The 16,457-nt window shown below is 37.1% G+C and overlaps 2 protein-coding genes across 7 annotated transcripts in view; one reads left to right on the top strand and one right to left on the bottom strand.

The window, feature by feature from the left end:
• The window catches only part of DNAI7 (dynein axonemal intermediate chain 7), an 81,127-nt gene extending 66,588 nt beyond the window's left edge, over positions 1–14,539 (bottom strand). For 2 of the 4 annotated variants that reach the window (XM_027035754.2, XM_027035753.2), the window contains exon 1: positions 9,775–14,538. Coding sequence is in view for 2 of the 4 variants with exons in the window: in XM_027035753.2 (XP_026891554.1) it covers positions 9,775–9,777 (3 nt within the window). In the remaining 2 variants the exon portion in view is untranslated. Of the gene's footprint in view, positions 1–5,823; positions 5,842–9,774 lie in introns of all 4 variants that reach the window. The other 2 variants (XM_027035755.2, XM_015065187.3) reach the window with 2 other exon arrangements.
• Positions 9,906–16,282, top strand: ETFRF1 (electron transfer flavoprotein regulatory factor 1). Of its 3 annotated transcripts, none has more exons than XM_015065190.3 (3): positions 9,906–10,058; positions 15,178–15,265; positions 15,347–16,282. In XM_015065190.3, exons 2-3 carry the CDS (start codon positions 15,215–15,217, stop codon positions 15,566–15,568), a joined length of 273 nt encoding a protein of 90 aa, XP_014920676.1. In that variant the 5' UTR covers positions 9,906–10,058; positions 15,178–15,214; the 3' UTR covers positions 15,569–16,282. The 3 variants fall into 3 exon arrangements, with proteins under 3 accessions (XP_014920676.1, XP_014920677.1, XP_053082000.1); XM_015065191.3 differs by having other exon boundaries at positions 9,914–10,062; XM_053226025.1 differs by lacking the exon at positions 9,906–10,058 and adding an exon at positions 10,090–10,125.
• The last annotated feature ends 175 nt before the right edge of the window (positions 16,283–16,457 follow it).

Raw genomic sequence — 16,457 nt, forward strand, 5'->3', positions numbered from 1 at the left:
ACTTTCAGCACCTTGAAGACCATCCCATTGTCTTTGGCTTCCACTGTTGCTGTTAAGACCAGAGCTCAAGTTTTGCTGAGTTCTGCAAATGCCCTCATGATAAAAACAGTTTTAAGTGCTTCCCTTACTTCTTTGGTTGTTTAGGTTTTCTCCTGATAATTTCTTACTATCTTATCAAATCTTACTTGCTTTAAAGATGGTAGTTTTGATCTATATGTACATATTTTAGTCAGCATTTATTGTTTTTAGCAGAAAGTTTGATCCAAGAAAACTTAAGCCCAATATTACTAGAAATGAAAAAACCAAAATAATATTTTTGATAAAATTACTTTTTCTTAGCACTTCCTTTAAATTGATTGAAACTTTACAACTGCAGATTTCACTCAAAGTATTTTTTAAAAATCTATTTACCTAATTAGCAAAACGCAGCCTTCAAAGTTAAGCCAATGGGCCGTATCACAATTACTTCCTATCACATTCAGTCTGACTTCATTTTTCAGTACAAATAAATGTGTTAATACACATCACCATGACAAGCTACCTTATGTTTTATAATGAGCCAGGTATGAATTGATTTCCTCACACATTGTTTTCAAAAGCTGTAATTTTAATGTTCTGAACTTAACACCATTTATATTTTACGGTCAACACTGAACATTCCATAGAAACCAGGACTCAAATTTTAGGCAACCTGAGCCTGTTTGTGAATACAGATCTTCCTTGAGATAGGGTTACATTTTGGTCAATGCATTTTAAGTTGAAAATATGGTTAAGTCAAAAATGCATTTAGTACACCTAACCTACCAAACATCAGAGTTTAGCCTAGCCTACCTTAAAAGTGCTTAGAATACTTACATTGGCCTACAATTGGACAAAATCATCTAACACAAAGCCTATTTTATAATAAAGTATTGAGTATCTCATGTTATGTATTGCATATTGTACCGAAAGTGAAAAACGGAATGGGAGTATGGGTACAGAATGGTTATAAATGCTTTGGTTGTTTAACCTTGTGATCATGTGGCTGGCTGGGAGCCGCGTCTTACTGCTGCTACCCAGAATGAGAGAGTATTGTGCCACTTATCACTAGTGCAAGAAAAGAGCAAAATTCGAAGAATGGTTTCTACTGAATATGTATCACTTTTACACCATCATAAAGTTGAAAAATCACAAGTAGAACCACTGTAATTTGGGGAACATATGTATAGCGTTCTAAAATTAAAATAGGATTTAAAGTACAGATGTGAACACTAAGTCCCCCCCATCCCCACCTTTGCCCATTATTCATAGTTCTACAGCTGGTGGTACTCAGGCACCATTCTTAACCTATTAAAATACAATAAATTCAAATAAAACTATTCTAAGTCCTGTGAAATATCTTTTTTTAAATTGTTGTACTACTAAAGTTGTATTACTAAAAAGAATTCAAATATCAAAATTTCATTATTAATGCTATTTTCTTTACTGGAAGAACAGTCGTAATTATTAGCTGGGAACAACTGGAATCATCTATGCATTCATCAATCTGCACTGCAATTCTCCCCTACTACCTAATTAATGTCTTCTGCTACTTCATGTATTCTATGAATACAGTGGTTTCTGAAAAAAGAAATACTGATATAAATGCAGTGATAGATCTTTTAACAGTGTACCTTTTCTGTAGTCTTGTACAATTTTCCTAGCTTTTGCAACAGATAATTCTAATTTATGTAAAGTTTCACAAGCATCTTTAGGGTCTATGTAAAAATATTAAGCTTATTTACATTTTTGTTGATACCTTTAATGTCTCTTCATTAAAAAAATTAATATTATTTTTGGAGTCTGGATGTTTTATCCATAAATTACAGGGGCACCTATGTGGCTCAGTTGGTTGGGCATCCAACTTCGGCTCAGGTCACGATCTCACATCTGTGGGTTCAAGCCCCGTTATCAGGCTCTGTGCTGACAGCTCCAAGCCTGGAGCCTGCTTTGGATTCTGTGTCTCCCTCTCTTTCTGCCCCTCCCCTGCCCTCACTCTGTCTCTCAAAAAATAAAATAAAATGTTAAAAATAAGTAAATAAATTACATTGTCAGAGGGTTTTTAGCATCATCGTATCACAATAATCTCATGGGTATTGTCACTAAAAATTATTATCAGTTCCACAATTCAAGATAACAATGTATAAGAAATCCAGAATATCTCAATACCTCTGATGCCACATTTTGCCACAAAAGACAAAATGTCCCTTGGTAACTTGATTAGAGAGAGTTTTACCAACATCCATATCTGATTTGTCCCTCAGTTTCATAGTCCAGGCCCTGGCGCAGTGAACCGCTAAGATTTGGATATGTTTTGTTTTGTAAAGCAAAAGGGTAATTGTGAAAAGTCAGGACTTCAAGACAGATTTTTTTTTTCCCCAGGAAAAGGGAAATATGGAAGTTGATGATCTGGAAATTGATTTCCATAAAACTATCTGTGTCCTAGCATCCTTAGAAAACCTTTGTGTATCTCTGAGAGTACTTTTTACGTGTATAAGTAGGTTAATTTCAGTGAAAAACTTCTAATCTAGACTGCTGCAATAGCTTCATAACTGGTCCTCCTGCTTCTACTCTTGCTTCCCTACAGTGAATTTTCCTCTCCCCTTTTAAAAATGTAAATCAGACCATGTCACTCTTCTGCCTACAACTTTCCCAGGCTATCCACCATTCTCAGAATAAAACCCAAACATTTCACTATGGTCTACTTGGCTATTTTTGCAATATGTGTCTCTTCTTTCTAGAATGCTTATCCCCTAGATAACTAATTAAGCAACTCCCTTGCTTCTTCTAGGTCTCTACTTAATTTCCTTAACATCCTGTATGAAATAGCATCACCACCCCACATTTCTCACTGACCCCTTTCTTTGTTTTCTGTATTTTCAATGCTATCTGATACTATATTATTTTTTTCCTTCTTTTTTTTGAAATGTTTATTTTTGAGAGAGAGAGAGAAAGACAGAGAGGGAGTTGAGGGAAGGGCAGAGAGAGGGGGAGACACAGAATCCGAAGCAGGCTCCAGGCTCTGAGACGTCAGCACAGAGCCCAACACGGGACGCAAATTCATGAACCATGAGATCATGACCTGAGCAGAAGTCAGACACTTAACCCACTGAGCCACCCAAGTGCCCCAATATTATATTATTTCTTCAATTCTCCTCCCCAGACAGAATGTAAACTTCGGAAAATGAAACTACTATCTAAAAAGATATCTGCACCCCCATGTGCATGGCAAGACATGGAAACAAGCTAAGTATCCATCCACAGATGAATGGATAAATATATGTAAATGGAATATTATTCAGCCATAAAAAAGGAGAAAATTTTGCTATTTGTGACAACATAGAGAAATGAGGGCATTATGCTAAGTGAAGGAAGTCAGAGATAATCACCACATGATTATACACATCGTTATGTTGTATGCCTTAAACTTACACAATGTTATATGTCAATCACATCTCAATAAAGCTGCTTAAAAAAAGAATGTAAGCTTCATGAGATCAGGGACTCTGTCTTGCTCCTGTTCTCTTAATGTCTACAACACTGCTAAATCAATGAAATAAGTATTCTTCCATATTTCTGCAAGGCCTTAAATACAAGATCTTCATTCCTACCTTGTTTGTGGTAGCAAAAAATAACATAAACAACAAACAAATAACAAATAAACAACATAAAAATCAGAGTACATACTTTCAATGAAACATGATGCAGCTGTGAAAAGAAGTGGCATTATCTCAATGTGCTGAAAGAAAAAGTTTCCAAAGACATACTTATTCTATCCAAACTATGATGCCATTAGATGTAATGTACCTTTAAATTACTACCAAAAAAGGGAATGCCCAAGATGGAAGTCTAACAGGAGATGCCTGTATAAAGCCGGATATGAGTAAAGAGAAATGAACTCACAACACAAAAAGATACAGCAAGAAAACTTACAGATCTCAATCCTGAAAATGAATAGAAAGAGAAAAAAAAAATCCCTGAAAATTTAGGCCACAAGCCAGTTCATGTGGATTTGCTGTCTGACTCATACCATTAGTGTGGTCCAAAAACTCACAAGCAGAGAATTTAAAGTAGGATCAGGTTGTGAGTAAGCCCATGTGACTGACAGAAGCAAACATCCTCTCTGGAAGAAATGGATGTCAATCCAAGACTACGATGACTGTAAGATGATATAGATACATCTCAATTTTAGTAAAGTGTAAAAAGATGAGTATCCTAGAATATATTAAATACAGTCTCATTAAGTGATAAAGAGAAGCTGCAGGATACTCCCATCTGTGGGGAGAAAAGGATGTGTGTGTACTTCTCAATGCTAAGACAATTTAATGAAACGACATGCAATAGTTTTTCTAGTCTTGAGTAAGAGGAAATTTTCTGGTTTTTATGCTATTTTAATTTTGTACCATGTGCATATATTACTTTTCCCTTAAAAAAATCTGTGACAAATCAGAGAGAATAAAATATATCTTTCAATGTTTTCTTAACTATACTTACAGACTCAATTCATCCCCAACCACAATCTTTAAGAATGGAATAAATAAAAAGGGAGAGATTTACTCCTTACGTTTGGTCTCAAATTTCACAGGCTTACTATCACGATTCTCTAAGGGATACAACACTCTGAATAAAAGAATATAGAAGTATTTATGTAGCATCCATGCATACACAATTAAGCACCAAATCATTTGGAACAATGAGTTTTCACACTGAAAACAATGCCTCTAAAATTTCACAATCTAAAGCCAAAAATGAAAATCCACACAAACCAATAAACTATTATAGACCCACATACAAATAATTGTAGTCCTCCAGAATATTTCCATGAGAATGTGTCCTGAGCCTTCATAAATTTTGTTCAGTTATATCCATAGCCCTTAAAACAATACCAGGTTGGTAGTGAGTCCAAGGGACTGAGAGAAGTAAACACAGAGGCACTCAACAGTATGTCTTGAAGCAATGTTTAATAGTGTAAATGTTGAATACATACATTTAGATAAGCATTGCCTTTAAATAGTCAAAGCCTGAGGTGTTTTTAAATGGTGGCAGGGTACATGGGGTTTCACATATTCATTAGACAAATATTGATTCAATGTCTACTATGTGCCAGGCGCTGAGCTAAACGCTATGAACATAAAAATAAATGACATGCTCCTGACCTTGAACAGCTCACCCCACATGGGGCTCTGGGCTGACAGCACAGAGCCTGCTTGGGATTCTCTCTCTCCCTCCCTCTGTGCCCCTCCCTCACTCACACTGTCTCTCTCTCAAAATAAAAATAAAAATAAAGTTAAAATCTACTCAATGAAAAAAGAAAAAGGCATCCTAGGCATCCCTAATTAAATTCAATTTCTTGAATTAAATTAAATTAAATTAAATTTCTACAAAGTACAAAAGAAAATCAAGTATGCATTACTATACAATTCCCTTAAAGACCTATTACCTTAGGGTCCACTTTTAAAGTTTTGTAACTAAATTTTTGTGTTTATCTGGAAGAAAGAAAAGCGGTTCTGAATCTAACATTTTCTAGAGCACAACTAATAAAAAGCCCCAAATCTAGGTACATGTAAAAACTAAAGACTATTTTTAAGTCTTTGTGAAACTAGGAATATCTTTTTATATCAAATGTGAAATACGTCCTCTTTTGTAAAGGATTATCCATGATTTAAATAGCATTAATATCTACAAAGTAAGCTTAGTAAACCCTATAAACCATAATAAAACTAACTAGAAAACGTTTAAAATGTCTGTTCATACAACGTCAGTGTTTACAAGACTATCTATTTTGAGAACATAATTTCTACCTACCTTTTTTGCTTTGGGACCCTGAAAGTCGGAAAAACAAAAGGATTGATAAATTTTTTAAAAACTCAGATATTTTTAACAAAAGTACCAAGATTATGTAAAATGCGAAAATTAGAAGCCAGATAAAAAGCATAAGGAAACTCTCTGCACCATCTTTGCAACTTTAATGTAAATCTAAAATTATCTCCAAATGAAGTCTTTTTAAAAAGAATTTAGACAAAACTATAAGCAGGTCTAGGAAAAACTAAAGTAGTTCATCCACTGAAGCATCTTTTTAAAATTATACTCTTTAAATCTTACATTCTTTCTTATGACAATCACTCCATGATCTATGCAGAATGATGGGACCTAAACCTATACAGAGTAGCAGTCAGAAAGTGCTAGTTTAAATGGTTCCAAAGAACAATAATGATTAAGTACTGGTACTGATGTCAAATTTGAAAGTGTGGAAATGATTTCATAAATAAATTATCTTTCTGTGATTAGATTGCTAAGTTTATAGAAAGAAAATCAGTTATTTAAAGCAAGCAAATCTGGGGCACCTGGGTGACGCAGTCGGTTAAGCGTCCGACTTCAGCCAGGTCACGATCTCGCGGTCCGTGAGTTCGAGCCCCGCGTCAGGCTCTGGGCTGATGGCTCAGAGCCTGGAGCCTGTTTCCGATTCTGTGTCTCCCTCTCTCTCTGCCCCTCCCCCGTTCATGCTCTGTCTCTCTGTCCCAAAAATAAATAAACGTTGAAAAAAAATATATTAAAAAAAAAATAAAGCAAGCAAATCTATGATAAAATGATTCTGTTCAGCAATGTGTCTTAATGCAGATCTATTCTTTGGAAATTATTTTGGAAAGCACAGTATTTCAATAAACATTTACCACTGGCATTATCATTACAAGTGATTCAATAACACTACTTGTAATTTCCTGATTAGGCTCATGTGTCCATTAAGTTTCTGATAAGGAATCGGTAGGAGATCATGTGACTAAAAGATTATACACTTTCCACATCTGAAGACTTATACAGGAGAAATTATTGGTTCAAGCTGTAAGATTATCACTGTATTAAACATAAATGTTGAAATTCACATGAAGCAGATTTTATCTTCTTGAAAAATACACATATTTCATTAATTCATTCAGCAGATATTTAAGATTTGATTTGCACACAAGGTGCTCTGGGACACCAGAGGATATAAAGAAGAATAGTAGAGCTTTTGCTCTCATATAATTTTTACAGTTGGGTTCTATATCTATTATACTTACTATCAATTCATAGTTAACACACTTCCATCTTGAAATAACTACTATACAGCAGAATATGCAAACAGTATTGCTCCTGTTCTCAAGTAGCCATATTTTAAAATGGGCAAATTATCATCTCTTACTAGTGCTTTTAATATGAAGCAGGGTTGGAATTAGTACTTATCCTAACCCCTCCTACAAATCATAAAAAGAGCATTATGTGTGGGGAAATAGGTTCTACTTACATAAATGGGTTAGAAAAAAGCTTAGGGAGGAAAGCCACCACCATGGGGCAAAAGTGCCAAGGTTAGCTAGTGAGATATCGTAATGGATCACGAGTAACTTGTTATATCACCTGCAGGAAATTACTTTCCATCTGACACCAATACACTATTGTGCTTTGATCACACACTCCACTTGCCCCCCGCACCCCAGACCCTTTGCTTCTTAATCACACAAGTTAATGATTATTATCTGATTGTTTTCTTCACGTTCACCACACGTATAAAATCTTGTGCGCTCAATAAATATGGAGACAAACCCCTGTTCAGGGCTCTTGTCTCCCCCTGGACATTAGCCTTTCTCATATTCAATTCTGTGTCCGCTCTCTTGCTGGACAAGAGAGAACTCCAGACTCATAGTCTATGACAATTATGTAGTATAGTACAGTTGACCCTTGAACAACACACGGGTTAGGGGTGCTGACCTCTATGTCGTCAAAAATCCACATGTAACTTATGACTCCCCCAAAACTTAACTACTAATAGCCTATTGTTGACTAGAAGACTTACTGACAACATATAGTCAGTTAACACATATTTTGTGTATTATATTTATACATACTGTATTCTTACAACAAAATAAGCTAGAGAAAAGAAATATTAAGGAAATCATAAGAAAAGATACATTAACAGTGCTGTATTTATCAGAAAAAATCTGCCTATAAGTGGATTCCCGCAATTCAAAGTGGACCATTGTTATTCAGTGTCAACTGTAGTTCTCAAAGTTCAGAGGGCATACAAGTCACCTGGATGCTTGTTTAAAAAATGCATATTCCTTCAGTAAAAGTGTACACAGTCACTTTCCTTTCCGCATTATGATTCAGTAGATATTAAGGACTGAACTGCATCCCCACAAAATTCATATGTTGAAGTCCTATCTCCCAGTACCTCCAAATTTTAGTTTATTTGGAACTAGGGTTGTTGTTGATATAATTAGTTAAACTAAGGTAAGATCATAATGAAACAGAATGGCCTTTAATCCAGTATGACTGGTGTCCTTATAAAAAGGAGAAATTTGGATACAGACATGCACACAGAAAGCACACCATATAAAGAATGGGGATATGTTGCCAAGGAACTATCAGAGCTCGGAAAGAGGTCTGAACAGATTCCTTTCCAGCACCTGCAGAGGGAGCAGAGCCCTGGAAACACCTTGATCTTAGATTTATCAGCTTCCAGAATTGTGAAACAGTAAGATTCTATTGTTTAAGCCACTTAGTTTGTTTTACTTTGTTACCTGGCAGCACTAGGAAACTAATACAGTAGACTTGGAGTCCAGTCTATTCCTGGACTCTGTATCTTAACAAGTTTTCCAGATGTGGTAAAAGCAAATGTTCCAGGGACATTTTGAGAAACATTGCTAGAGGGATAAGATGAAATTTATGCTCCATTGGAAAATAAATTAAGGGCTTATTCTTCCCTCAATTTACCAGCAGTTTTAAGTCAGTTTAAAGTCCATTTACTTCCTTGTCTTCCAGACATGAATGTTCTCCACACCTTATTTTTTTCCATCAATTCTGGAAACTCACATTCATACTTTAAAACACACTTTGAAAAGCATTGTTCTTCTCTTTCTGTGTCCTTCCTCACCCCAACTTCATTATTTCCAATTAATCTTACTCCATTGTAGACATTTCAATTGTTACGGTTAAAAAACTGTATTATTATTAGTTTAGCCTGTCTCCCAGAGCAGGGAGGGGTTGCAATATTCACTTTTAGATCCTTGACTTCTAGCCTAGTGTCCAACACACAGAATTTAATTTGTATTTCCCCCTAATTAATGAATTAAATAATTAACTAATTACATTTTTTACTTCCTTTGGTTTTAACCATAGAAGATGGAAGCCCCATTTAAGAAAATGGGGGAAAAGATACTCTCATAGCTACAGGGTTGGTCTGTGTCCTTGGAAAAGTCATGACAGCTGAGAAGTGCATTAAAATAAAGCAAGAAGCTTTATTTTACTTAATAAAGGCAAGGCAAGCTGAGTAACTTGAATTACAAAACAATTCATATTTCCACAACAGACCATAAAAAATAATTTTTCAAAGCAGAATAACTTGTAACAGTTTTTAATTAACCACTGAGGAGGCACAAAAACATACTTTTGCCAAGCTGCCAATAAAAAAAAGCAATTTAATGGAAACATCTATCATTATTAGAAATTACCAGGTTCAGACCAATTCTTAAACCTAGCAACAATGCCAGATTAGGACACCATCTGACCGCAATGGCCATCCCCCGTCTGCCGAAACCGGTTTGGGATTCCCATCTGTCCATCTTCCGGACGGGAAGGCCATAGATCAGAAGGCAGACTCCCCACAGGGATATGGGTGCTTTCTTAAACCGACCGGCTCCCCTCTAAAATATGACATGCTCTTATTATATCATTGTAACATGGTGAATCACTGCTCGCCCCTCCACCAGTTTTCCCGCTCACCATGCTGCAGCAAGCGCAAATCCGGTACTGGGCCAAATCTGAGATTAGAGTTGCGTGGACAAACGCTCCCGGGTAGTTAGGACGACAAGCCCCGCCCACTTGCGCCCTAGGTAAAGAGCGCAAATCCTCGCGGAAGTGTCCGCGCAATCGCGCTGGGGTTCTTTCGGCCGGCGCCCCGCCCCCTTCTCTGACTGGCTGCCCCACATCAACACCGCCCTGTTCGAGGCTGACCGACCCTGGAGTCGAAGTGGTCGGAGGCCTTAATGGCTGTGGAATGCCGGAAAGTGCGTGAGTGCAGCCGCCGGGGCGTTTTATTCTGTTTTCCAGATCTTGGGGTCTGGAGGCCGTGAAGTATGCTCTGGGGCAGGGACTACCGGGTGTGGCAAAGGGTTTCTGAACGTCTTCCGACGTTGACAGTTTCTCTTCCTCACAATTTCCCAGGAGTGTTTTGGGGCACTTCTTTCCGTAAGGGTTTCGAAAAGGAAAGGAGCCGTTGGCTACGCCACTGGGTCAAGTGATTGACACCCGGGTGGGCTGCCTGGGCCACCACAGCTTAGGCCGACCGAGTGGCAGGGCTCAACTGGCAATTTAGAGAAGGACTAAACAAATTAGTTTCGAGAGGGTTGGTCATTTTAAAATTAATGACTTTCGGATTCCTCTCTCTGCACATGGTTCAGTTTACTCTCTGTGCGAGTTATGTATATGCCGATTTTCCTAAGAGCAGCTCTAACGACGAAGTGGAAATTATTTGAAGCAAATCCTGGGTAAAGTCTTATGGTTGAAGGTCGCTGAGGCCCAGGAAGACTCATTAAGTTACTGGCCCAAGGTCACCGGCTCTTTGTACTAGCCAGTAGCACAACCTTCAGAATTTCAGTCTCCTCCCCTCAAGAAGAAACACTACCAACTTAGACCCACGGGGAAACTAGAAGACATTAAGTGATTAAGATATTAAGCTCCCTCCAAATCCTCACCCAATTCTCTGATCTCAGGGCCCTGTTTTAGCATGACAAAATGTGAAATACTTTAAAATCGTTGGCACCATTTCTTATCTCTGAATTGTAATTTTATAATGCTCTCTCTTTTCCAACTTCATTGATGAAATGTATTAGTAAATAAGTATTACTGAGCTAGTCTTATGGGTTGAGGTCTTATTATCCCCATTGTAACAGAAATCCGATTGTAAATTATGACATTTCCATCTCTAAGCCCTGGTAGCAAGATACAAAACATCTTAATATCGACCTCATACAGAGTTCTGAAGCCATTTAATATGAAAGTAAGCTTTTTAGTGTTTCAGACTACTGTTTATAAAACCTCAGTCAATTCAGTTAGGATTGATGGGCCTCAGGAGGTGTTAACGTTCTTCCCAAATTACCTTAAAATGGTAGGCCTCTAAGGGAGAGGACTTGCTCAAGCCCTACACTCTAGGCCACCTCCCTCCCAGGGAGGAGGAATTGCTGTGGATGTGTGAGAACACACTAGACTGTGTCCTAGGGGTCACTGTGCTATAAAAGATTGTACCAGTGAGTTTGGTTCTTCTCTCGTACTTCTCTTGCAAGTTGCCTAAGTGTAAGGGCGATTTCCTGTTCCCTCTTCTTTGCCTACAGACAGGTATAATAATATCCACCCATTCTGAACATATACATAAATAGCTCTTTTCAGCTCACTTCTATACTCTGGCTTCTGGGTAGGGCTCAACCAAGCCAAATACCAGCCTTAGGAGGCAAAAATCTCTTGCCACCTACCTCTGTGATAACATATCCTTTGGTGCTGGCACTGGTTTTTTGTGTGAAGCTTTTTAGGCTTAGTTTAGGGACATGTGTGTCAGCTGTTTGAGTCAAATCTAACAGAACCCAATAAATAATAATATTGCACTGCCTTTCTTTGCCAGTTTTCCTTCAGCTTTTATTGGCATCTGAACTTCGTGAGGAAAAGTAATTAACAACAGCTTTTGGCAACCAGTAAAATGACAATTCTTAGATAACCCAGGAATGGAGTTGGTTAAATCTGAACTCCTCAGTCCACAGTTATTAGCAAAAAGCTATCAATGAGGATTGTACCTTCTTCTCCTTGCCCACCACATGCATTCTCAGAATGGTAGGGGACTTCTCTCAGTCGCTAAGAGTTTGCTTCTTTACAAAGAGCAGTAACCTCCATGACTTCATGCAGGGTTAAGGAGCAGTCCCCGGTCCCTGCTGCACTTCAGCTTCACCAATTGTGAACCCAGGGAGACCTCTTTCTCCCAATGGCTACTCAAATACTTAAAGGTCAACACAAAATAATAATGATTCCTATAAGGTACCATATCAAAGAATGGGACAATTTTACCCTAATCAAACCAGCTACATTTTTTGCTGCGCAAATCCTTTATTATGTATAATTTGTAAACTAAAAAGACACTTTAAGCCAGATCTCTACAAGTTTTTACAAATGACAAATTGTGAGTTAAATAAAGCTGTGCTCCTAGCCAGAAAATTAAACAGGCTACAATTTGCAATTTGAAATTAAGTCTATGTAGATTTAGAATCGTTTTTAAAGCACGTGGTTCTGAAGAGCCATTCTTCAGTAAGATTAACCATACTGGAAATTGGCTCTCAGCAAAAAAAAAAAATAAAATAAAATAAAAAAGAAAAGTTTTAAAATTGAAATTAGGTATTAATATAGTAAATTAAATACATCCATCTGACTTCATTCCTTTCCAAAACTCCACTAAATCTTCAGTGAAGGGATATAAAAATAAATTGGAAAAATGAGAGAGAAGAGAGAAGATGACAACAGTAAGATTTCGGAACCTGCAAACCAGATAAATGAATGTGACTCAACACACCAGAAAAGCCCGATTTATACTGCATAATTCTTAAAAGGCACTGGAACAGGGCCAATGGAATTGGAAATGAAGAATGAAGTAAATCAAAGAGATTAAGTGAAAGCTCTTTGAGAAACACCTCTGGAGGGACCATACCTCTTACTCCTACAGAAGCATGGAGATTGATTTCTGACAAAATAATACTATTCTGTACACTGGGGTGTCTTCAGGTATACTAAGTACGAGAACCACACTGGAAACAGAAATTAAGTAAATTTGGTGTCTATAGTGCTGAGTGCAAGGTCCCCCTTCTTCTTCCACTTCTCAAGATTAGATAGGCAAATCCTCAGCAAATTGGAAGTTTCTTCTCTGGGGAATCTGACCAGTCCAGGAGGAATGATCTAACACTTTGACTTCAGAGGTTCCCCAACAATGGCCCACTCGGATCCTAAGAGAAGCTCAGAGTCTATCAGTTGCAACCATGTATACAAATCTTCTAAAAAGCTTTTTTTGTCCTTTCACTTATAAAAATGGACAGAAAAGGATTACCAGACTTGGGAGGAAAGCTCGGAAGCAATTTGGAGAAAAACAGAAAATTCCAAGAAAGCTTAAAGAATTGTTCTGCTGCATTGTATGTTTGCTGTATGAATTAGCTCAAAAACTACTAGTGAAGAGGGGAATTACAGAAGTATTAAAATGGAAATAATGTTTGTTCCTGTGTGGTTTTTTCCCCCTTAAGAAAGAGAATCCAGAGAACCAGATTTATGAACTTAAGCAAGAAATAAAAAGGTTTTCATTTAGCTGCCATACTTAAACTTTTTAAAAACTTAAATTTTGGGGGGCACTTGGGTGGCTCAGTCGGTTAAGCATCCAACTTTGGCTCAGGTCATGATCTCTCAGTTCGTGAGTCCAAGCCCTGCGTCAGGCTCTGTGCTGACAGTTCAGAGCCTGGAGTCTGTTTCATATTCTGTGTCTCCCCCATCTCTTCCCTTCCCCCACTCGCACTCGGTCTCTCACACATAAATAAACATTAAAATAAAAAAATTTAAGTGCTTACACCCAGGGCTCCCACCCCAGAGAGGCATACCAGGTTTTAGGAAACTTGACTGCTGGCCAGTTGAACCACCTACCCTAATTAGCAGTCTTGTGGTTTAGATAGATCTCTATTTCCATGTCTACCTCACTATCTCCCAGCTCTACTCCTAACATTTTGCCAGCATATTTACACCAATTTTTAAAAAGTTTTACTGGTATAATTAACATACAGTAAGTTATACTTCTTTAAAATGTAAATATAGTTTGATAAATTTGACATTTCTATAAAACCATCACCACAATCATAATTAACATCTCCATCATCCCCGAGGATTTCCTCCTGCCTTTTGATCCCTCCTGTTCTCCAGCCCCTTGCTCCCATTCTCAGGCTACTCTGTTATTTCTAAGCATTTTGAACATTTCTGTGGTAGTCTCCAGCTATTCTACAAAATAAATGGCCTGTGATCTTCGCAAGCATGAAGTTCATAGAAGTCAAGGAAACCCTGAGGATCGGTTTCAGATTGAAGGCTAAAGAGACATGAAAACTAAATTCAGTGTGTAATGTTTGGACCTTTTTGCTATAAAATAGAGCATCTTTGGAATGAATGCCAAAATGTGGAGGGGGTGTGGATTTCAGTAGTAATGTAGCAGCATTAGTTTCCTGATTCTGATAGTTGTACTGTTCTGTAGGGAAATGTCCTTGTTCACAGGAAATATACTCTAAAGCTGTGCTGTCCAATATGGTTACAACTAAGCCACTGATAACCTATAAGCACTTGAATGTAGCTAACATGACACACTGAAATACTTCGGTATAAACAAAATATGTTAAAATAATTTCACATTTTTAAGTTTTTATTTGAGAGGGGGGCGGGGAGAGAATGAGTGGTGGAGGGGCAGACAGAAATGGAGACAGAGGATCCAAAGCAGGCTGTGCTGACAGCAGAGAGCCAGATGCAGGGCTCAGAGCCAGATGCAGGGCTCGAACCCAGGAACCATGAGATCATGACCTGAGGCAAAATCAGATGCTTAACTGAGCCACCCTGCTTGACTCCCACACTCAGCTTCTACTCTTTGGCCTCTCTTAGTATAGCACCCTTCTAGATATGATCAGGCCTCTTCCGTGTCCTCCAAACAAATCTGGCCTTGCCTTGAGAGCATTGTAGACAGTCTTCCTTTTGACAGGTAGGAAACTGAGGCTCAGAAAGGTTAAGTAATTTGTGTAATGTTATGCAGCTTGGATTCAAATCTCATTCATTTCACTCGTATAAATGGAGGTACACCTACATATCCCTCTTTGACAATTCATTTTCCCTCTCATTACCCTTTTTCCTTCGTAAGAAAATTCTCTTATTATGTCTCCCCCAAGAGAGGTTAGTTCTGTGAGAACACATATCTTATCTGACATTTCATGGCTACGTCAGTGCCTGGAACATAAAGTGCTCAAAAAGTTATTTATTGAATGAAAAACAAAGTTTCCATATTCCCAATATGTACAATTGTTTTTGATTCTAAAAGAGACTATAATGCAGTTATTTACAAAACTTTTTATTTTTCTTTAGGTATGTTATGTATAAAGGCAGATACTTTTCATAATAAATGAAAATGGCTAATTCTTTAAGAGGAGAAGTACTGAACCTTTATAAAAATGTAAGTACTTATGTTGCCATTTTTATACATATGTTATTGAGATACAGATTGTTTAGAAATATATAATCTTTCTTTTTTAAGCTGCTGTATCTTGGACGAGACTATCCAAAAGGAGCAGACTATTTTAAAAGGCGTCTGAAGAATGTTTTCCTTAAAAACAAAGATGTGAAGGACCCAGAGAAGATCAAAGAACTTATTGGACGGGGCGAATTTGTAATGAAAGAGCTAGAAGCCTTATACTTCCTTAGGAAATACAGAGCGATGAAACAACGCTATTATTCAGATATCAACAAAACTAACTGATCACGATTACTATAATTTGACTGAAATTCAGTGTCAGCTATCTATGTATACCAGATATGATAAAAAATAATTGTGTCTTAAAATGGCAAGATATACAGGTTTTGTAAAAAAAAAATACCTGTGCTGCCTTATTGAACTAAAATAGGTTTCAATTTCTATTCACAGAGCTTCATCAATAACACTTTATGCTTAATTTTACACAAAATTAGCAACATAGCCAACTACCAATTAAAATTTAATAAATACCCAATTTTGAATGAAAACATAGTACACTTGAAATAATTTTACCTTAGTAAGTTTTTGCCAATTATTCTTAGCCTCTTTCTCCATTTTACTGACAAGAAAATGCCACTTAATGCACATTTAAGCAAAATAATTTCTTATACATTAATTCCCTTAACTTTTGAAGGAATACCAGCTTATTTTTGGCCCTATTTGGCACTTGACAGCACACATTCAAGGTTCGATACAGAACAATAGCACCTGGCAATGATTTAAGTGTAGTTATAGAAATAATATGTATGGAGTAAGATTATTTCTGATCTTGAAGTAGGCTGCCAGTGATTGGCACTACATACATACCTATTTAATATCTTCCATTATTAATTTTGCTGCTGGTTCTCTTTGGGTCTTAAAACAAGTCACCTGTTGTGTATCAAGTACCTTTACTGATAAAAAGTAATAAATAATGTTATTCTATTGTTTCATCATAAAGGTAGATCTGTTTTGCATCTACTTCTAAATGAATTAACATGATAATGGACCTAAACCTAGCACGGTTTTAAGTAAACACTTAAACCTTTACATAATGTTCACTACACCTTTCACAAATAAAGACTATACTTAACTGATAAGCTGCAAAAGATTCACTAATATTCACTAATATTAC

The sequence above is a fragment of the Acinonyx jubatus genome, chromosome B4 (genome assembly GCF_027475565.1).
Source record: "Acinonyx jubatus isolate Ajub_Pintada_27869175 chromosome B4, VMU_Ajub_asm_v1.0, whole genome shotgun sequence".
In the NCBI taxonomy this organism is placed as follows: domain Eukaryota; kingdom Metazoa; phylum Chordata; class Mammalia; order Carnivora; family Felidae; genus Acinonyx; species Acinonyx jubatus.

Excerpts from the sequence above, each read along its gene's own strand:
- ETFRF1 (XM_015065190.3), top strand. The coding sequence starts at position 15,215 with ATGAAAATGGCTAATTCTTTAAGAGGAGAAGTACTGAACCTTTATAAA. Across the intron at positions 15,266-15,346 it reads TACTGAACCTTTATAAAAAT|CTGCTGTATCTTGGACGAGA; the intron begins GTAAGTACTTAT and ends TTCTTTTTTAAG.